The sequence below is a fragment of the Oncorhynchus nerka genome, linkage group LG19 (genome assembly GCF_034236695.1).
Source record: "Oncorhynchus nerka isolate Pitt River linkage group LG19, Oner_Uvic_2.0, whole genome shotgun sequence".
NCBI classification, from domain to species: Eukaryota; Metazoa; Chordata; class Actinopteri; order Salmoniformes; family Salmonidae; genus Oncorhynchus; species Oncorhynchus nerka.
In genome coordinates this window covers 28,360,210-28,380,559 of record NC_088414.1, presented here as the reverse complement: position 1 = coordinate 28,380,559, position 20,350 = coordinate 28,360,210, and the positions used below count along the sequence as shown (strand labels likewise).

The 20,350-nt window shown below is 48.8% G+C and overlaps 1 protein-coding gene across 3 annotated transcripts in view; it reads right to left on the bottom strand.

The window, feature by feature from the left end:
- The window catches only part of gabra3 (gamma-aminobutyric acid type A receptor subunit alpha3), a 155,543-nt gene that overhangs the window by 9,530 nt on the left and 125,663 nt on the right, over positions 1 to 20,350 (bottom strand). For all 3 annotated transcript variants that reach the window (XM_065004830.1, XM_029620674.2, XM_029620675.2), the window contains exons 8-9: positions 17,752 to 17,904; positions 11,535 to 11,740 (exon numbers count right to left, since the gene is read on the bottom strand). In XM_065004830.1, coding sequence (XP_064860902.1) covers positions 11,535 to 11,740; positions 17,752 to 17,904 — 359 coding nt within the window. The remainder of the gene's footprint in view (positions 1 to 11,534; positions 11,741 to 17,751; positions 17,905 to 20,350) is intronic.

The following is a 20,350-nucleotide window of genomic DNA, read 5'->3' as shown; positions in this document are numbered from 1 at the left end:
GGTTTAAGATAAAAATCAATCATAGTGCCCTGGTTGTTCTATCCCAATTGCCCTTCTTATACGTTGAGCCACACCTTTATGTGCCAGCCAGGTTGGTGCTGATCATTAGTGGCTAGGCTGGGCTGGGTCGGGGCTCTATCTGATGGGCTGGGCCAGGGCTCTATCTGATGGGCTGGGCCGGGGCTCTATCTGATGGGCTGGGCCAGGGCTCTATCTGATGGGCTGGGCCAGGGCTCTATCTGATGGGCTGGGCCGGGGCTCTATCTGATGGGCTGGGCCAGGGCTCTATCTGATGGGCTGGGCCGGGGATCTATCTGATGGGCTGGGCCAGGGCTCTATCTGATGGGCTGGGCCGAGGCTCTATCCGATGGGCTGGGCCAGGGCTCTATCTGATGGGCTGGGCCGGGGCTCTATCTGATGGGCTGGGCCGGGGTTTTATCTGCTGGGCTGGGCCGGGGCTCTATCTGATGGGCTTGGCCGGGGTTTTATCTGATGGGCTGGGCCATGGCTCTATCTGATGGGCTTGGCCGGGGTTTTATCTGATGGGCTTGGCCGAGGCTCTATCTGCTGGGCTGGGCCGGGGCTCTATCTGATGGGCTGGGCCGGGGTTTTATCCGATGGGCTTGGCCGAGGCTCTATCCGATGGGCTGGGCCAGGGCTCTATCTGCTGGGCTGGGCCGGGGTTCTATCTGATGGGCTGGGCCGGGGTTTTATCTGATGGGCTTGGCCGAGGCTCTATCTGATGAGCTGGGCCGGGGCTCTATCTGCTGAGCTGGGCCGGGGCTCTGTCTGATGGGCTGGGCCGGGGCTCTGTCTGATGGGCTGGGCCGGGGCTCTGTCTGATGGGCTGGACCGGGGCTCCGTCTGATGGGCTGGGCCGGGGCTCCGTCTGAGGGGCTGGGCCGGGGCTCTGTCTGATGGGCCGGGCCGGGGCTCTGTCTGATGGGCTGGACCGGGGCTCTATCTGATGGGCTGGGCCGGATGGGCTAGGCCGGGCTCTATCTGATGGGCTGGGCCAGGGGCTCTATCTGATGGGCTGGGCCAGGGCTCTATCTGATGGGCTGGGCCAGGGCTCTATCTGATGGGCTGGGCCAGGGCTCTATCTGATGGGCTGGGCCAGGGCTCTATCTGATGGGCTGGGCCAGGGCTCTATCTGATGGGCTGGGCCAGGGCTCTATCTGATGGGCTGGGCCAGGGCTCTATCTGATGGGCTGGGCCAGGGCTCTATCTGATGGGCTGTGCCGGGGTTTTATCTGCTGGGCTGGGCCGGGGCTCTATCTGATGGGCTTGGCCGGGGTTTTATCTGATGGGCTGGGCCATGGCTCTATCTGATGGGCTTGGCCGGGGTTTTATCTGATGGGCTTGGCCGAGGCTCTATCTGCTGGGCTGGGCCGGGGCTCTATCTGATGGGCTGGGCCGGGGTTTTATCTGATGGGCTGGGCCGGGGCTCCGTCTGATGGGCTGGGCCGGGGCTCTGTCTGATGGGCTGGGCCGGGGCTCCGTCTGATGGGCTGGGCCGGGGCTCCGTCTGAGGGGCTGGGCCGGGGCTCCGTCTGATGGGCTGGGCCGGGGCTCCGTCTGAGGGGCTGGGCCGGGGCTCTGTCTGATGGGCCGGGCCGGGGCTCTGTCTGATGGGCTGGACCGGGGCTCTATCTGATGGGCTGGGCCGGGGCTCTATCTGATGGGCTGGGCCGGGGCTCTATCTGATGGGCTGGGCCAGGGCTCTATCTGATGGGCTGGGCCGAGGCTCTATCCGATGGGCTGGGCCAGGGCTCTATCTGATGGGCTGGGCCGGGGTTTTATCTGATGGGCTTGGCCGAGGCTCTATCTGATGGGCTGGGCCGGGGCTCTATCTGATGGGCTGGGCCGGGTTTTATCTGCTGGGCTGGGGCTCTATCTGATGGGCTTGGCCGGGGTTTTATCTGATGGGCTGGGCCATGGCTCTATCTGATGGGCTTGGCCGGGGTTTTATCTGATGGGCTTGGCCGAGGCTCTATCTGCTGGGCTGGGCCGGGGCTCTATCTGATGGGCTGGGCCGGGGTTTTATCTGATGGGCTTGGCCGAGGCTCTATCCGATGGGCTGGGCCAGGGCTCTATCTGATGGGCTGGGCCGGGGTTTTATCTGATGGGCTTGGCCGAGGCTCTATCCGATGGGCTGGGCCAGGGCTCTATCTGATGGGCTGGGCCGGGGTTTTATCTGATGGGCTTGGCCGAGGCTCTATCTGATGGGCTGGGCCGGGGCTCTATCTGATGGGCTGGGCCGGGGTTTTATCCGATGGGCTTGGCCGAGGCTCTATCCGATGGGCTGGGCCAGGGCTCTATCTGCTGGGCTGGGCCGGGGTTCTATCTGATGGGCTGGGCCGGGGTTTTATCTGATGGGCTTGGCCGAGGCTCTATCTGATGAGCTGGGCCGGGGCTCTATCTGCTGAGCTGGGCCGGGGCTCTGTCTGATGGGCTGGGCCGGGGCTCTGTCTGATGGGCTGGGCCGGGGCTCTGTCTGATGGGCTGGGCCGGGGCTCCGTCTGATGGGCTGGGCCGGGGCTCCGTCTGAGGGGCTGGGCCGGGGCTCTGTCTGATGGGCCGGGCCGGGGCTCTGTCTGATGGGCTGGACCGGGGCTCTATCTGATGGGCTGGGCCGGGGCTCTATCTGATGGGCTGGGCCGGGGCTCTATCTGATGGGCTGGGCCAGGGCTCTATCTGATGGGCTGGACCGGGGCTCTATCTGATGGGCTGGGCCGGGGCTCTATCTGATGGGCTGGGCCAGGGCTCTATCTGATGGGCTGTGCCGGGGTTTTATCTGCTGGGCTGGGCCGGGGCTCTATCTGATGGGCTTGGCCGGGGTTTTATCTGATGGGCTGGGCCATGGCTCTATCTGATGGGCTTGGCCGGGGTTTTATCTGATGGGCTTGGCCGAGGCTCTATCTGCTGGGCTGGGCCGGGGCTCTATCTGATGGGCTGGGGCGGGGTTTTATCTGATGGGCTGGGCTGGGGCTCCGTCTGATGGGCTGGGCCGGGGCTCTGTCTGATGGGCCGGGCCGGGGCTCTGTCTGATGGGCTGGACCGGGGCTCTATCTGATGGGCTGGGCCGGGGCTCTATCTGATGGGCTGGGCCGGGGCTCTATCTGATGGGCTGGGCCAGGGCTCTATCTGATGGGCTGGGCCGAGGCTCTATCCGATGGGCTGGGCCAGGGCTCTATCTGATGGGCTGGGCCGGGGTTTTATCTGATGGGCTTGGCCGAGGCTCTATCTGATGGGCTGGGCCGGGGCTCTATCTGATGGGCTGGGCCGGGGTTTTATCTGCTGGGCTGGGGCTCTATCTGATGGGCTTGGCCGGGGTTTTATCTGATGGGCTGGGCCATGGCTCTATCTGATGGGCTTGGCCGGGGTTTTATCTGATGGGCTTGGCCGAGGCTCTATCTGCTGGGCTGGGCCGGGGCTCTATCTGATGGGCTGGGCCGGGGTTTTATCTGATGGGCTTGGCCGAGGCTCTATCCGATGGGCTGGGCCAGGGCTCTATCTGATGGGCTGGGCCGGGGTTTTATCTGATGGGCTTGGCCGAGGCTCTATCTGATGGGCTGGGCCGGGGCTCTATCTGATGGGCTGGGCCGGGGTTTTATCCGATGGGCTTGGCCGAGGCTCTATCCGATGGGCTGGGCCAGGGCTCTATCTGCTGGGCTGGGCCGGGGCTCTATCTGCTGGGCTGGGCCGGGGCTCTGTCTGATGGGCTGGGCCGGGGCTCTGTCTGATGGGCTGGGCCGGGGCTCTGTCTGATGGGCTGGGCTGGGGCTCCGTCTGATGGGCTGGGCCGGGGCTCTGTCTGATGGGCTGGGCCGGGGCTCTGTCTGATGGGCTGGGCCGGGGCTCCGTCTGATGGGCTGGGCCGGGGCTCCGTCTGAGGGGCTGGGCCGGGGCTCTGTCTGATGGGCTGGGCCAGGGCTCTATCTGATGGGCTGGGCCAGGGCTCTATCTGATGGGCTGGGCCGGGGCTCTATCTGATGGGCTGGGCCAGGGCTCTATCTGATGGGCTTGGCCGGGGTTTTATCTGATGGGCTGGGCCATGGCTCTATCTGATGGGCTTGGCCGGGGTTTTATCTGATGGGCTTGGCCGAGGCTCTATCTGCTGGGCTGGGCCGGGGCTCTATCTGATGGGCTGGGCCGGGGTTTTATCTGATGGGCTTGGCCGAGGCTCTATCTGATGAGCTGGCCCGGGGCTCTATCTGCTGCGCTGGGGCTCTGTCTGATGGGCTGGGCCGGGGCTCTGTCCTATCTCATGGCAAAATCAGTGGAGAGGCTCTCAGCAGTGTCGGCTGCTGCCCCCTGGACGCCCTGAGGCTTTCACAGGGTATCGATTCCTCCTGATCCAACAACACCCCGGGCTCCTTATATCATAGCCACAGCTTAGATCAGCATAAGTGAGGGATAACTATTAACAAGCGTCTCATGACCCTTACCACAGCTCCCTAAGCTAATTTATCCCCAGAATCAGGTCTGCTCTCAGCCTACCAACCTGACATACACCCTGCTAGTACATACTGTACCTGCCAATCAGCTAGTGTAGAGGGGCTCCATAATATCATTGTAAGTTATGTAGTCTGAGATACATGCAGAGGTAACCATAGCACAGGGCTTTGTTTGGCAAGTAATGTTATTCAAAACATAGCATGACACTATACACAACAGCACACAAACATTTATTGAGGGCAGACCAACTTTGTGTGATTATATGAATGCTTTCAGCAATCTTGGGGCATGAAGACTGCTTAGCGTGTGTGAGTGTCAAATCAAATCAAATTGTATTTGTCTCATGCCTCGTAAACAACAGGTGTAGACTAACAGTGAAATTCTTACTTACAGCCCTTCCCAAAAAATGCAGAGAGAAAAATAGAAAAAGTATAATACAAGGAATAAATACACAATTATAACAGGAGTAAATGATAACTTGGCTATATACACGGGGTACCAGTATAGAGTCGATGTGCAGGGGTACGAGGTAATTGAGGTAAATATGTACATATAGGTAGGGGTAAAGTGACTTGGCAACAGGATAGATAATAAGCAGTAGCAGCAGTGTATGTGATGAGTCAAAAGAGCTGGTGCAAAGGGAGGGTCAATGCAAATAGTCCAGGTAGCTATTTGGTTAACTATGTAGTCGTATGGCTTGGGGGTAGAAGCTGTTCAGGGTCCTGTTGGTTCCAGACTTGCTGCATCGGTACAACTTGCCATGAGAACAGTCTATGAATTGGATGGCTTGAGTCTGACAATTTGTAGGGTCTTCCAATGACACTGCCTGGTATAGAGATCCTGGGTGGCAGGGAGCTCGGCCATAGTGGTGTACTGGGCCGTAGACACTACCCTCTAAGGCCTTGTTGTCAGATACCAAGCAGTTGCCATACCAAGTGGTGATGCAGCCAGTCAAGATGCTTTTTGAGGCCTCCTGAGGGGGAACAGGCATTGTCGTGCCCTTTTCACAACTGTGTTGGGGAGTGTGGTCCATGATTATTCCTTAGTGATGTGGACACTGAGGAACTTTAAGCTATCGACCCTCTCCACTACAGCCCTTCGTTGTGGCGTGCTCAGCTCCATTGTTTCCTGTAATCCACGATCATCTCTTTTGTGTGCGTGTGTGTGTGCACTCCTTGGCCCTGAATGGGGAGTGTTGGGAGATATTGCCTGTGTATCGGAGTGTGTTTTTAAGCACAAGGCTGAGTGTCTTGCTGTGAGTTTACACAGGGATCAAAGAGCATCTTACAGCCTCTCTCTGGTTCTGTGTTTCTATGTTGGGATGTCTTGAGGCTAAGAGTAACGGTATATATCCTGTGCTGTGTGCGCGCATGTGTCCGTCCATCCGCGTGTCAGCACATTTTGGGGCTATGTGTGTGTGTGTGTGTGCGCACACTGATATTTTTGGAGCTACACTAGGATTGTGCACAGACATGGTTAGGGGAAAAGTGTGTGTTTGTGAGTGTGTATGTGTGTGTTTCCGTGCAGGTGTCCTGGCTTGCTGGGAATGCTGCCAGCTGTAGAGGTGGCTGGGCTCTACGTAGACCTGACTGCAGCCCAGCCTCGTTACTACTGCAGAGTGTTACAGACTGTCTGTCAGCCAGCATGAATTAAACATGCTCTAAAATCCCTAATCAAGGTAAATGCTGCCTCTCTTTGCACTAATGTCCTATACTCCCTTCCTCCTTCTCCCGCTCTCTCTTTCCTTCTCTTCCTCACCTTCTCCCTCCTCTCACAACTTATCCCCCCTCTCACACCTTCTCCCCCCTCACACCTTTTCCCCCTCTCACACCTTCTCCCCAGTCTCACACCTTCTCCCCCGTCTCACACCTTCTCCCTCCTCTCACAACTTATCCCCCTCTCACACCTTCTCCCCCTCTCACACCTTCTCCCTCCATTTTCTCACACATCTTCTCCCTCCATTTTCTCACACCTTCTCCCCCTCTTACACCTTCTCCCTCCTCTCACACCTTCTCCTTCCTCTCACACCTTCTCCCTCCTCTCACACCTTCTCCCCCTCTCACACCTTCTCCCTCCTCTCACACCTTCTCCTTCCTCTCACACCTTCTCCCCCTCTCAAACCTTCTCCCCCTCTCAAACCTTCTCCCTCCTCTCACACCTTCTCCCTCCTCTCACACCTTCTCCCTCCTCTCACACCTTCTCCCCCTCTCACAACTTCTCCCTCCTCTCACACCTTCTCCCTCCTCTCACACCTTCTCCCCCTCTCAAACCTTCTCCCCCTCTCACACCTTCTCCCTCCTCTCACACCTTCTCCCTCCTCTCACACCTTCTCCCTCCTCTCACACCTTCTCCCCCTCTCACACCTTCTCCCTCCTCTCACACCTTCTCCCCCTCTCACACCTTCTCACCCCTCTCACACCTTCTCCCCCTCTCACACCTTCTCCCCCTCTCACACCTTCTCCCCCTCTCACACCTTCTCCCTCCTCTCACACCTTCTCTCTCCTCTCAAACCTTCTCCCCTTCTCCCTCCTCTCACACCTTCTCCCCCTTCTCACACCTTCTCCCCCCCTCTCACACCTTCTCCCTCCTCTCACACCTTCTCCCCCTCTCACACCTTCTCTTTCCTCTCAAACCTTCTCCCCCTTCTCCCTCCTCTCACACCTTCTCCCCCTCTCAAACCTTCTCCCCCTCTCAAATCTTCTCCCTCCTCTCACACCGTCTCCCCCTCTCACACCTTCTCCCTCCTCTCACACCTTCTCCCCCTCTCACACCTTCTCCCCCTCTTACACCTTCTCCCTCCTCTCACACTTTCTCCCCCTCTCACACCTTCTCCCTCCTCTCACACCTTCTCCTTCCTCTCACACCTTCTCCCCCCTCTCACAACTTCTCCCCCCTCTCACACCTTCTCCTCCCTCTCATACTTTCTCCAACAAAACATAACACATTATAATCTATGCAGGGCGAAATGTAACATGTTTCCTGCAGTAGGTGTCAAAATAGTTATGTTTACAACTACTGTGCTGTGACTTCAAATTTAAAATATAATGTACATCCAACCCTATATGTACAAAACATTTAGAACACCTGCTCTTTCCATGACATAAACTGACCAGGTGAATCCAGGTGAAATCTATGATCCCGTATTGATGTCACTTGTCAAATCCACTTCAATCAGTGTAGATGAAGGGGAGGAGACAGGTTAAAGAAGGATTTTTAAGCCTTGAGACAATTGAGACATGTGTATGTGTGCTATTTAGAGGGTGAATGGTCAAGACACAAGATTGAAGTGCCTTTGATCGGGGTATGGTAGTACTGTAGGTGCCAGGCGCACCGGTTTGAGTCAAGAACTGCAATGCTTCTGTGTTTTTCACACACAATAGCTTCCCGTGTGTATCAAGAATGGTCCACCACCCAAAGGACATCCAGCCAACTTGAACACATTGTAGTCAACATGGGCCAGCATCCCTGTGGAATGCTTTCGACACCTTGTAGAGTCCATGCCCTGATGAATGCAACTCAATATTAGGAAGGTCTTCCTATTGTTTGGTATACTCAGTGTATGTTTCTAATTCAATAATTTCTTATTAGTCAATAATCACAGAAAGCTGACCGACCAACACGTCTGTGCCTGAATCCCTGAGTAACGCCCTGGGTCTCTAGTGGAGAGGAGAGGAGAGAGAAACCTCATTAGGTTGTATGAGAGTTGCTGCTACTGCAGCTGCCCAGGATAACAGGGCTGGCATGTCTAACAGGACACGTCTGACAAAAAAGGGCACCAGTGAGAGTCAGAGGAGCTCCACAGCCACTGAGCTAAATTACCTAACATCGACCCTCCTCTGGCTGTCCACTCCCAGCACCAACTGAGACAGCCTCTCAATGAGGTCACCATCTGACCTTCTCAGGAGAGGAGGCTGCGGCCATAGCATCTGATGACCAGGAATGCCATCCCCAACAGGACACTCAGCCAAGCGTCCTTCCACCATCTCTGGGGAACGACCTTTTGATTGCACTCTGACTTCATACCCACGTCGTCCTCTGTGAAGCCTTTAAACGAGGATAAAGTGTGCAGCCTTTAATCCCTCAGCTCTCCTGAAGCTGAGGGATGGTGATGGACATGCTATCGCTCTCCGAGTGACCCCTACCCTCATGTATCCATCACCACAAACTGCCTGCTCAACACAACTCATAGAACACAGGACAGACATCCTGCTGCCAACAAGACAAAACTTCAAAGACAAACACGTCTCCACTTACTGCATTTTAATTCGCAGAATCATCTGTCCCGAGTGACTACAGGAAGGTTTCATGTCAGCAATATGCCATGGTGCCAATCATCCAGACGGCAAACAAGTCAACTTGCAAATAACTTAAGGAATAATGGTAGTGCTTGACTGATGTTTGCGAGTCCTTCATACTCCTGAGACATTTCTACATGTTGACTTGGGCTGACAGAAGCACACTTAAAAGACCAAAGAGAAGACTTCTAAATCGAGTCTCAGATATTCCCAGGAGTTCTCCACTTGTTTTTAATGTCATCACATCTGCTCGCATGATACACACCCCCTGATTGCATCCAAACTTCCCCAAACCTTTCTAGCATTAAAAGGCCTACAAGCATTTTTACAGCCCCTGAATGTCAAAATCACAATGTTTAATGACCTCTTCATATAACCCCATGCCTTAATTATCACTGTCTCTCACTGTCTCCCTCTATCGTGTCTCTCTGTGTGGGATGTACAATGTGTTTATGTGCTGTGTGTGTCTCTGTGTGTGAGATACACTGTTTTAATTTGTATGTGTGTGACATAAAGCGTTGTTTCGGTGCTCAGGATACCTGCTCTGGGTTTTGTCCTTCCCCACCCCCTACTGCTCACTCTGTTGTGTTCAGGCCCAGAGATCCTCCTCTGTTGGGCTGTTAATTAATAAATAAATTGTCTCTTTACAGATTACCCAGGGCTGCCTTCTTCAGGAGGCCGGGATGGGACTTTCTATCAGTGTTTCCCAGGTACCATCATTCCTCATTCCCACTACAATACAATATGAGAGCTCTGCTCGGCTTCCCTCTCCGCATCTCTGAGCCATTAGCTCTGAAGACACTCATTTTTCAGAAGGTTATCAGGGGAGGATAGATAGAGAGCAAATAATCTAGAATAAGCAAAAAGCCACTTGACTCTAGAGAGAAGGAGAGAGAGAGCTGAGGAGGAGACAGCCTCATTTCAGACACACCATCTAGCAGATGAATATGGAGAAGTCTGTGATTAGCTACTGTACTTCTCCACAACACCAGCAAAGCACACAAAGAAGGAGGAACAAGGCTTTTAGGGGATCTGTGAGGATCCGCATTATACTGTTTAAACATTTTAGGTACTGAAAACTACCTCCATATATTGTGTTTGAAGTATTGAAACTACCTCCATATATTGTGTTTGAAGTATTGAAACTACCTCCATATATTGTAATTGATTGTTTCTATGTGTTTGAAGTATTGAAACTACCTCCATATATTGTAGGTGTACTGTTTCTATGTGTTTGAAGTATTGAAACTACCTCCATATATTGTAGGTGTACTGTTTCTATGTGTTTGAAGTATTGAAACTACCTCCATATATTGTAGGTGTACTGTTTCTATGTGTTTGAAGTATTGAAACTACCTCCATATATTGTAGGTGTACTGTTTCTATGTGTTTGAAGTATTGAAACTTCCTCCATGTATTGTAATTCATTGTTTCTATGTGTTTGAAGTATTGAAACTACCTCCATATATTGTAGGTGTACTGTTTCTATGTGTTTGAAGTATTGAAACTACCTCCATATATTGTAGGTGTACTGTTTCTATGTGTTTGAAGTATTGAAACTACCTCCATATATTGTAGGTGTACTGTTTCTATGTGTTTGAAGTATTGAAACTACCTCCATATATTGTAGGTGTACTGTTTCTATGTGTTTGAAGTATTGAAACTACCTCCATATATTGTAGGTGTACTGTTTCTATGTGTTTGAAGTATTGAAACTACCTCCATATATTGTAATTGATTGTTTCTATGTGTTTGAAGTATTGAAACTACCTCCATATATTGTAGGTGTACTGTTTCTATGTGTTTGAAGTATTGAAACTACCTCCATATATTGTAGGTGTACTGTTTCTATGTGTTTGAAGTATTGAAACTACCTCCATATATTGTAGGTGTACTGTTTCTATGTGTTTGAAGTATTGAAACTTCCTCCATGTATTGTAATTCATTGTTTCTATGTGTTTGAAGTATTGAAACTACCTCCATATATTGTAGGTGTACTGTTTCTATGTGTTTGAAGTATTGAAACTACCTCCATATATTGTAGGTGTACTGTTTCTATGTGTTTGAAGTATTGAAACTACCTCCATATATTGTAGGTGTACTGTTTCTATGTGTTTGAAGTATTGAAACTACCTCCATATATTGTAATTGATTGTCTCTATGTGTTTGAAGTATTGAAACTACCTCCATATATTGTAGGTGTACTGTTTCTATGTGTTTGAAGTATTGAAACTACCTCCATATATTGTAGGTGTACTGCTTCTATGTGTTTGAAGTATTGAAACTACCTCCATATATTGTAGATGTACTGTTTCTATGTGTTTGAAGTATTGAAACTACCTCCATATATTGTAGGTGTACTGTTTCTATGTGTTTGAAGTATTGAAACTACCTCCATATATTGTAGGTGTACTGTTTCTATGTGTTTGAAGTATTGAAACTACCTCCATATATTGTAGGTGTACTGTTTCTATGTGTTTGAAGTATTGAAACTACCTCCATATATTGTAGGTGTACTGTTTTTATGTGTTTGAAGTATTGAAACTTCCTCCATGTATTGTAATTCATTGTTTCTATGTGTTTGAAGTATTGAAACTACCTCCATATATTGTAGGTGTACTGTTTCTATGTGTTTGAAGTATTGAAACTACCTCCATATATTGTAGGTGTACTGTTTCTATGTTTTTGAAGTATTGAAACTACCCCCATATATTGTAGATGTACTGTTTCTATGTGTTTCAACGTAATGGAGCCAGGCCCGGTAGCTACAGTACTCACCCTCATCTCCTGGGCCTCTTTCTTGCCATCCCACGCCCAACTGCGCTTGGTAAAGTAGTTGACTGTGGCAAACTCTATCAGGGCAGAGAAGACAAAGGCATAGCATACCGCCATGAACCAGTCCATAGCTGTGGCATAAGCCACCTTAGGCAGGGAGTTCCTGGCACTGATACTCAGGGTTGTCATGGTTAGAACTGTGGTGACACCTGGGTACAAAAAGAAGAGAGGCAAAGGGAATGATAGGGTGTATTAGAGAGTGTATGAATTGACAAACACACACACAAACACACACATATGTACATTACACACAGACCCAACTGGGTTGAACTACAGTACACATACAGGTCTAGGATCTTAACTTAAGCCAGTCTCCTACAGCAGGAAAACAATCCTGCAGCATCAGGAAATGTGAATAATGCGGATTATAATTAATAAAGATTTTTGTAGCGGTTGATACATTTTTTGTAAGGGAAAATCATGTCTGCAATTATAAAGTGGAAATGACAAACTTTAGAAGCCTTTTAAACCTCAAATACACTGCACGTTTTACATTTCCCCAAATTGTAGGAAAGTTGTCCTGCAACAGGGTGATCAAATTAAGATACTACATCTGTAACTGTGTTTCATGTAAAGAACAAAGTGCCATCCTTGAACATTCAGTACATGCTGTCACAGTGTGCTGTGACATATGGCCAAGGTGAGGACATAAAAACCCAATTGTGATATAAACAAATGATTCAGTTAGGAGAATTAGTGATAAAGACGCAGCTCCAATCCAACCTCTCCAGCCCTGGCGCCAGCGCCAGCCCTCTACTATACTGACTCCATGAGTTTCACAGAACCGCAGATTGGAGGCGCCCCATAGAAGAGCTCCACTGAGCTTGTCTGACGATACACTGTAATCCCTGTATTGATACAGCGCAGGCAGCTAGGCAGTCCCCTGCCATCTGTCTGGAGAAACGTGGAACAACCACTTCATAGGGGGACGAGGAGCCATGGGTGGATGGGAGAGAGAAGGGGCTGCTTTAGAACAGTCACAGCAGCCTGACTGAGTGGTGCTGCACTTGATATGAAAACCCTGCTGGCTGATCACCTCATGGAAATGTGAGGGTCGCTCGCTGTGACCTGCAGCTTGAATGGGATGCCAACTACTACACAATGTCCATGATTGTAGATGGGGTAGAGGCCTACCTGGGGGCTCTAGGCATGAAGTGATTGGAAATACCTCCTCCATTGACTACATCCATTGTGATGGAGTCTGCATTGACTACCTCCATCATGTTTGACAGTGTGACACGGCCATCATATCCACATGAGGTTTCATTTAACTTTCCTGGCATTGTTTGACACTTAAGCGTTTTGAGGAAAATTCCACTGCCAGTATGGATGTCATTACACAGGCAATCAAAATGTTGAAACAAAAACAGATTTGGCCATCTAGACCAGTAGCTAGAAGACATAGCAAATAGGCATTCCAAATGTGGATGTGCAATACTCTTATTAGGTGTAAGGCCCAATGTTGATTTGAATCACAACGCAGAAAGATATTTGAGAGGATAAATCAATTGCTGTGTGAAATGTGCATGACTTATTGTGCCCATGCGCCGGCCATTGTGTTCTACGTCTCAGCGAATTTAAAGAATGAAATGATAGGAGAGCAGAGAATGGGTGTCCATCAAAGCAGATATAAGCAATCATTCCACTTCGCCTGTTCCCACCTGCCTCATCTGTTAAAATAAAATAAATATAGGCTTCAAAAATGGACTTGTGCAGCTGAAGAGGTACTCAATGTGAACCTGTGGGGCTTGTGCAGCTGAAGAGGTACTCAATGTGAACCTGTGGGGCTTGTGGTCTTACTGTTGATTTATGCAGAATATACACTACATGACCAAAAGTATGTGGATACCTACTCGTCAAACATCTCATTCCAAAATCATGGAATTGGTCCCTGTTTGCTGCTATAAAAGCCTTCACTCTTCTGGGAAGGCTTTCCACTAGACATTGGAACATTGCTGCAGGGACTTTTATAGCCACAAGGGCATTAGTGAGATCGGGCACTGATGCTTGGCGATTAGGCCTGGCTCGCAGTCGGTGTTCCAGTTCAACCCAAAAGTGTTCGATGGGGTTAAAGTCAGAGCTCTGTGCAGCCCAGTCAAGTTCTTCCACACCGATCTTGACAAACAATTTCTGTATGGACCTCGCTTTGTGCACCGGGGCATTGTCATGCTGAAACAATTAAGGGCCTTCCCCAAACTGTTGCCACAAAGTTGGAAGCACAGTATCGTCTAGAATGTCATTGTATGCTCTAGCGTTCCCTTCACTGGCACTAAGGGGCCTAGCACGAACCACAAAAAACAGCCCCAGACCACCAAACTTTACAGTTGGCACTATGCATTGGAGCAAGTAGCGTTCTCCTGGCATCCGCCAAACCCAGATTCGTCCGTCAGACTGCTAGATGGTGAAGCGTAATTCATCACTCCAGAGAGCGCCTTTCCACTTCTCCAATGACAGCGAGCTTTACACCACTCCAGCCAATGCTTGTCAGCAACGGGTGTGGCTGAAATAGCCGAATCCAATCATTTGAATGGGTGTCCACATACCTTTGTAATATAGTGTATAACTATATATACATTATTATGTTCGTCAGGTTGCATATACTTTATTGTGTAATCTTCAAAGCTGTAGCATCATTTAATGTTAGTCTTTTATCAGTTCTGAAGTTGTTGAACATATTGACAACTGGCAAATGTTAACAACAGAGGAGTTGCAATCTCCCCATATTAAAGAATATCAGGCAATTAAAAAAGATCAATATCAAATTAGGCAGAATGTCAATGGAGATTGTATTGTATTGTGTCCACAGTGTAATACGTCTGCTCAAACAATAAATCACAAATTACACTTGGTGAATGAGAAAATGATATAGGGATTATCCACACAAAATATCAGGTCAAGCCAGCCAGATACTCCAACCTGGCAACCCGCCAGGGAACAAATGATTAATGAAATATCAACTTTCATGCTCTTTATACGAGACAAGTGAGCAGTTTCTCCTAAAATATTTAGACAGTTTTAAAGCCCTGTGGATGGCTCAGACAGCAGGAGGTTGGCAGGGGCTGGTTGTGAATAGCAGTTGAAGTGACTGTCCAGTCAGGGGCTGGTTGTGAATAGCAGTTGAAGTGACTGTCCAGTTGAAGTGACTGTCCAGTCAGGGGCTGGTTGTGAATAGCAGTTGAAGTGACTGTCCAGTCAGGGGCTGGTTGTGAATAGCAGTTGAAGTGACTGTCCAGTCAGGGGCTGGTTGTGAATAGGCAGTTGAAGTGACTGTCCAGTCAGGGGCTGGTTGTGAATAGCAGTTGAAGTGACTGTCCAGTCAGGGGCTGGTTGTGAATAGCAGTTGAAGTGACTGTCCAGTCAGGGAGGGTAGTCTGAATCTGAAACAACCTTCCATCTCCTGACCAACCAGGACCTGTAGGCCTGCAGCTTAACTATGCTGCAGAACAAACATCTCTCCTACCAGGACCTGTAGGCCTGCAGCTTAACTATGCTGCAGAACAAACATCTCTCCTACAAGGACCTGTAGGCCTGCAGCTTAACTATGCTGCAGAACAAACATCTCTCCTACAAGGACCTGTAGGCCTGCAGCTTAACTATGCTGCAGAACAAACATCTCTCCTACCAGGACCTGTATGCCTGCAGCTTAACTATGCTGCAGAACAAACATCTCTCCTACCAGGACCTGTAGGCCTGCATCTTAACTATGCTGCAGAACAAACATCTCTCCTACCAGGACCTGTAGGCCTGCAGCTTAACTATGCTGCAGAACAAACATCTCTCCTACCAGGACCTGTAGGCCTGCAGCTTAACTATGCTGCAGAACATACATCTCTCCTACCAGGACCTGTAGGCCTGCAGCTTAACTATGCTGCAGAACAAACATCTCTCCTACCAGGACCTGTATGCCTGCAGCTTAACTATGCTGCAGAACAAACATCTCTCCTACCAGGACCTGTAGGCCTGCAGCTTAACTATGCTGCAGAACATACATCTCTCCTACCAGGACCTGTAGGCCTGCAGCTTAACTATGCTGCAGAACAAACATCTCTCCTACCAGGACCTGTAGGCCTGCAGCTTAACTATGCTGCAGAACAAACATCTCTCCTACAAGGACACCTGTTTACCTGGAAGCTTCATCAGTCCTCTTCCCTGAGGCCATTCTCATTTTCGGCAATTCCACACCCGTCTCTTAAACAATCTTGTGCCTTCCGTGCACCTCCATTACAAGTGAGAGTTTGTTCATTCTGTGTACCCAACAAACACTTCTTCAGTGCATAAGCTTAACATCGCAGCAGAAGTCACATACTGCAGTGTTTGCTGAACGGTTCCCAATGGCCTTGGCCTTGTTTCAACTGAACCTCCATTAGAACACATGAAGAAATACATTCTGTCAACCCTTTCACGAACAACAGCTTCTTACTGTGACTTTTCTTGGCAATGAAAGGCCTTATTTTACAAGGGAGATAGTCATAGAGGTGGGATGAGGTCCCCTCCTTCAAGACAGGAAGAGGGGACATAGATCATGGAGAAAATGTATGTGACCAAGGGGATTGTGCCAGAGAAAAATACCAGATAATTTCTGCATGGCTGTAAGACTGTGAATTACTCTTTTATTTTTTTGCACCTTATGTGCAAAGCAAATCCCAAAAAATCAAGGTGGCTAGCAAGTGCATTTCTCCACTGTGCTCCGCAGCATGCCCTGCTCTGTTCTGAAACACTAATTAACCGCCAAACCGAGGTTTGCTCTCTCTGCTGGGGGAGGCACTTTAGGTTGCCATGACACTCTCCTCATGGCAGGCTGAGAGGCGAAGCCGTGGCTGTCCATGACCGAGGAGAGAGGAGGGGGAATAGTGTGGGGTAAACTGGTTAAAATAAACATATGCTTCTTTACATGAGAGGCACTAGTAGTGAGATCAATGTTTTTAATTTACTCCGATTTCCCCAAGTCATGTTTCTAGAACTGTTAGTCTCTGTATGAAGTGCTAGTGTCATGCACCACATCACCTGTGGTGAAATGGTCAAATGTCCAAGCTCTACGATTTGAACACAGACACATTTCTAGGTGTTAGTGACTCACATGCGCCAGCTAGTCTGAACTGTAACAACACTATCAGACTAAATATCTATACCAGATCTTCTGAGTAATTTGAAAGCAAAGTGTTTTACTGCCAGCCTACAATAATGCTCTATGTGTCAGGAGACCGTACAATACGTCCCTTTCGTGAAGTTTCTTGGCCTTCAGCTGTCGTTTAAATTCAAGTTTTAGTCCTAAGATTAGGAAATGCTTTCTCCAACTTGAGGTTTGACTGTTTTCATTATTTACCTTGACATTGCTGTTGGAGGACTGAGCGCAACTTGTCTGTTACTATCATTTCCCCTAAGCCTGAATGGGCTGCCGTTGCTTTCTAGTCTACCAACTCAAATTGTCAGAGCTCATCTTTCATTCTGACCCATCACAGAGGAAGCAGGATCTCACCCTTTCTAAGTCTCCATAGCTATGCTGACAGGATCAGCTGTGCATTGCATCTGATACGTCTGCCCCCCCCCCCCCCCAAAAAAAAAGTGCTGACAAAGCCAGACACATTGCCAAAGTTAGCAAGAGAACAATAAGCAATAATCTCTTAAAACTTGGCCGGCTTAAACTTTCTGCAAAGCACGTTCAACACCCCGCCGAGAGAGATGCCACTTTTATCACCCTGTCCCCGGGGGTGAACGGCCTCACTTTCTCCTACTTAATTCCTTTCCAAGTTTGCTTGCGTTAATCTGTAATTAATTAGGTGGTTTTATGGTGGCCAAGTTAATTACAGGTCAATCCTGTGATCCAAGCACAGTTTAAAACCCAAATTCATCACTGTCCAGGGCCCAGCGAAGCCAACATGGGCACCAAGCTGCTTTTTACACTTCACTGTGTGAACCACAACTTTCGGAAAGATGAACTTTTTCTACCCTCCCCCTGGCACGCCAATTTACTGAATGCATCTGATGATGTGAACAAAAGATGCTCCACAAATGCGTAAGCTGCCGCTGCTGCACACTTGTTTTGATGTAGCTTCATAATTGAAACAACAGCTCCATTGTTTGCCACACTCCAAATTGTCGGAATGGTTCAATCACTCATTAAGTGCATTTCGGGGTTAAGGAGATGAGGGAAGACACTCACCGAATACAGTGCGGGCGGGAACCGACTCTCTGTTTAGCCAGAAGGAGACCTGAGACAGGATGACAGTCATGATGCACGGAAGGTAGGTTTGAATCACAAAATAGCCAATTTTCCTTTTCAAATGGAAATACGTTGTCATCACTACATATTCTCCTGAGGAGGGGGGGAGACAGAGAACGAGAGAGATGCAGAGGACATTAATCATTAATACAGCTCATGTTCAGTCCAGACAAACACAAGGACTCTGCTGAAATATTCAGAACTATATTTATGAAAGTTAATACAACATGCATGCATGCTAGCACAGCACTGGGATCGTGTTAATACAGCCACATGTATGCTAACACAGCACTGGGATCGTGTTAATACAGCCACATGTATACTAACACAGCACTGGGATCGTGTTAATACAGCCACATGTATACTAGCACAGCACTGGGATCGTGTTAATACAGCCACATGTATACTAGCACAGCACTGGGATCGTGTTAATACAGCCACATGTATACTAGCACAGCACTGGGATCGTGTTAATACAGCCACATGTATACTAGCACAGCACTGAGATCGTGTTAATACAGCCACATGTATACTAACACAGCACTGGGATCGTGTTAATACAGCCACATGTATACTAGCACAGCACTGGGATCGTGTTAATACAGCCACATGTATACTAGCACAGCACTGGGATCGTGTTAATACAGCCACATGTATACTAGCACAGCACTGGGATCGTGTTAATACAGCCACATGTATACTAACACAGCACTGGGATCGTGTTAATACAGCCACATGTATACTAACACAGCACTGGGATCGTGTTAATACAGCCACATGTATACTAACACAGCACTGGGATCGTGTTAATACAGCCACATGTATACTAACACAGCACTGGGATCGTGTTAATACAGCCACATGTATACTAGCACAGCACTGGGATCCTGTGGGAAGCAGAATATCTGTTTGTGAGAGTGGAGGTTAACTGATCGCTTGTTTATCACAGTGTCTGGTTGTGAAAGGGAGAGATTGGTTTTCCCTCCACTGTTGGTCTGGATTAGATCTATTGACCGGAAGGGTTAGGGTTAGGGGGAGACGAGAGCTGGCTGCAGTGGCATCAGTAATACGCTGACAAACAAGTGCTGGTATGTGTGAGAGGCTGAGAACAGCACACCTCATTGTGTGGGTTCAGGAAAATAAATATGTGATACAGTATGATTAACTGTGTTTTAAAAACATATCCCAACAGCACACCTCATTGTGTGGGTTCAGGAAAATAAATATGTGATACAGTATGATTAACTGTGTTTTAAAAACATATCCCAGCAGCACATGATCCACAGCCGCCAATGTGCTGAGAATCTATTTCCTGGATGACAGACGCACTCTTATGTGACACATATACCACTATGTTTGTTGACATGGGAAGACAGGAAAATGAAACAGTGCTAAGATGACAGATATTCCCTACCCTCAAGCCTGTATGTCCAGTACGTACAGCAGATACTGAGAACGCTCTGTGGTACAAGATTCATTGAGATATATCTCACGTTGAGTTGTTGAGGCCAGTGATGTGAGTCAGTGATGTGAGTCAGTATGAGGAGTCCATGTGGTGTTACAGCGAATATACACAAAGGACGATTCTACCACACCTCAGGTGTCCCTTACTCTATAGGGCAACCCTCCTCAGTCCCTATCTGCCTCACCATGCCTGCCTCTATCACTGCAACCATGCAACCAGACTGAGACAATGAGAGAAGTGAGACAAAGTGCCCTAGTGCATCACAGTGAATAAATAGAGGTTAGACACCATCTTTATCTCACAGAGACCTGTCTCTTTGAGAGCAAGACACTTAAAAAGCTTCCCTAATTTGAATAGCTGTCTCTGCCTGGCAAAAACAGGTTGACACTCTCCCAAGAGGAAAGCGAGAGAACAAAAACTCAGTATTGTGGGTGTTGTAGATAAAGGGATCTCGCAGCAGCTATAGCAATCAGAATTGAAGATCAAATGAATGGCTGATCAACAGTGCTGGCTGACAGAGTGTCCTATAATTCAGTGCCAATTCAAATGGCTTTCAGACCAGAGCTCAATCAGAGGAAAAGTGCAGTTCTCCCTTCTGCTCCAAGGCTCCTTATCTTTCTACTACTGCTGAATAATTATCTTATTACTGAACAAGTTGAATAGTTTTACTCTTGGCTACCATTTAAAAAAAGACTTGCTGAAACTGGGCAGATCAATGTGTGTTTCAATCTGAAATCAGAGTGCCTGTGTGTTCTTCCATCAAATAACATGTAAATGGGAGAGGCCACAAAGATGAATCTTCTTCTTCATCTACCCTGCATTTACACATATTCCATTTTGTTCACAGATGTAGTGTTGGATAACAGGAGAGTTTGTCAGTATTTCTCCACCAGCCTATAAGAAAGTCCCTGCATTCAGTGATCAGTGTATACCTCCTTTCCCCAAACTCAGCAAGTCTTCCTTTCAGTGGTGAGACCGCAATGACCCCAATAATACTAGCAGAGACAAATCGATGAGGCAGCCGCTTGCAGAACAGCTCAGATAAATAACTTTACAAAAAGACACAAATAGAAT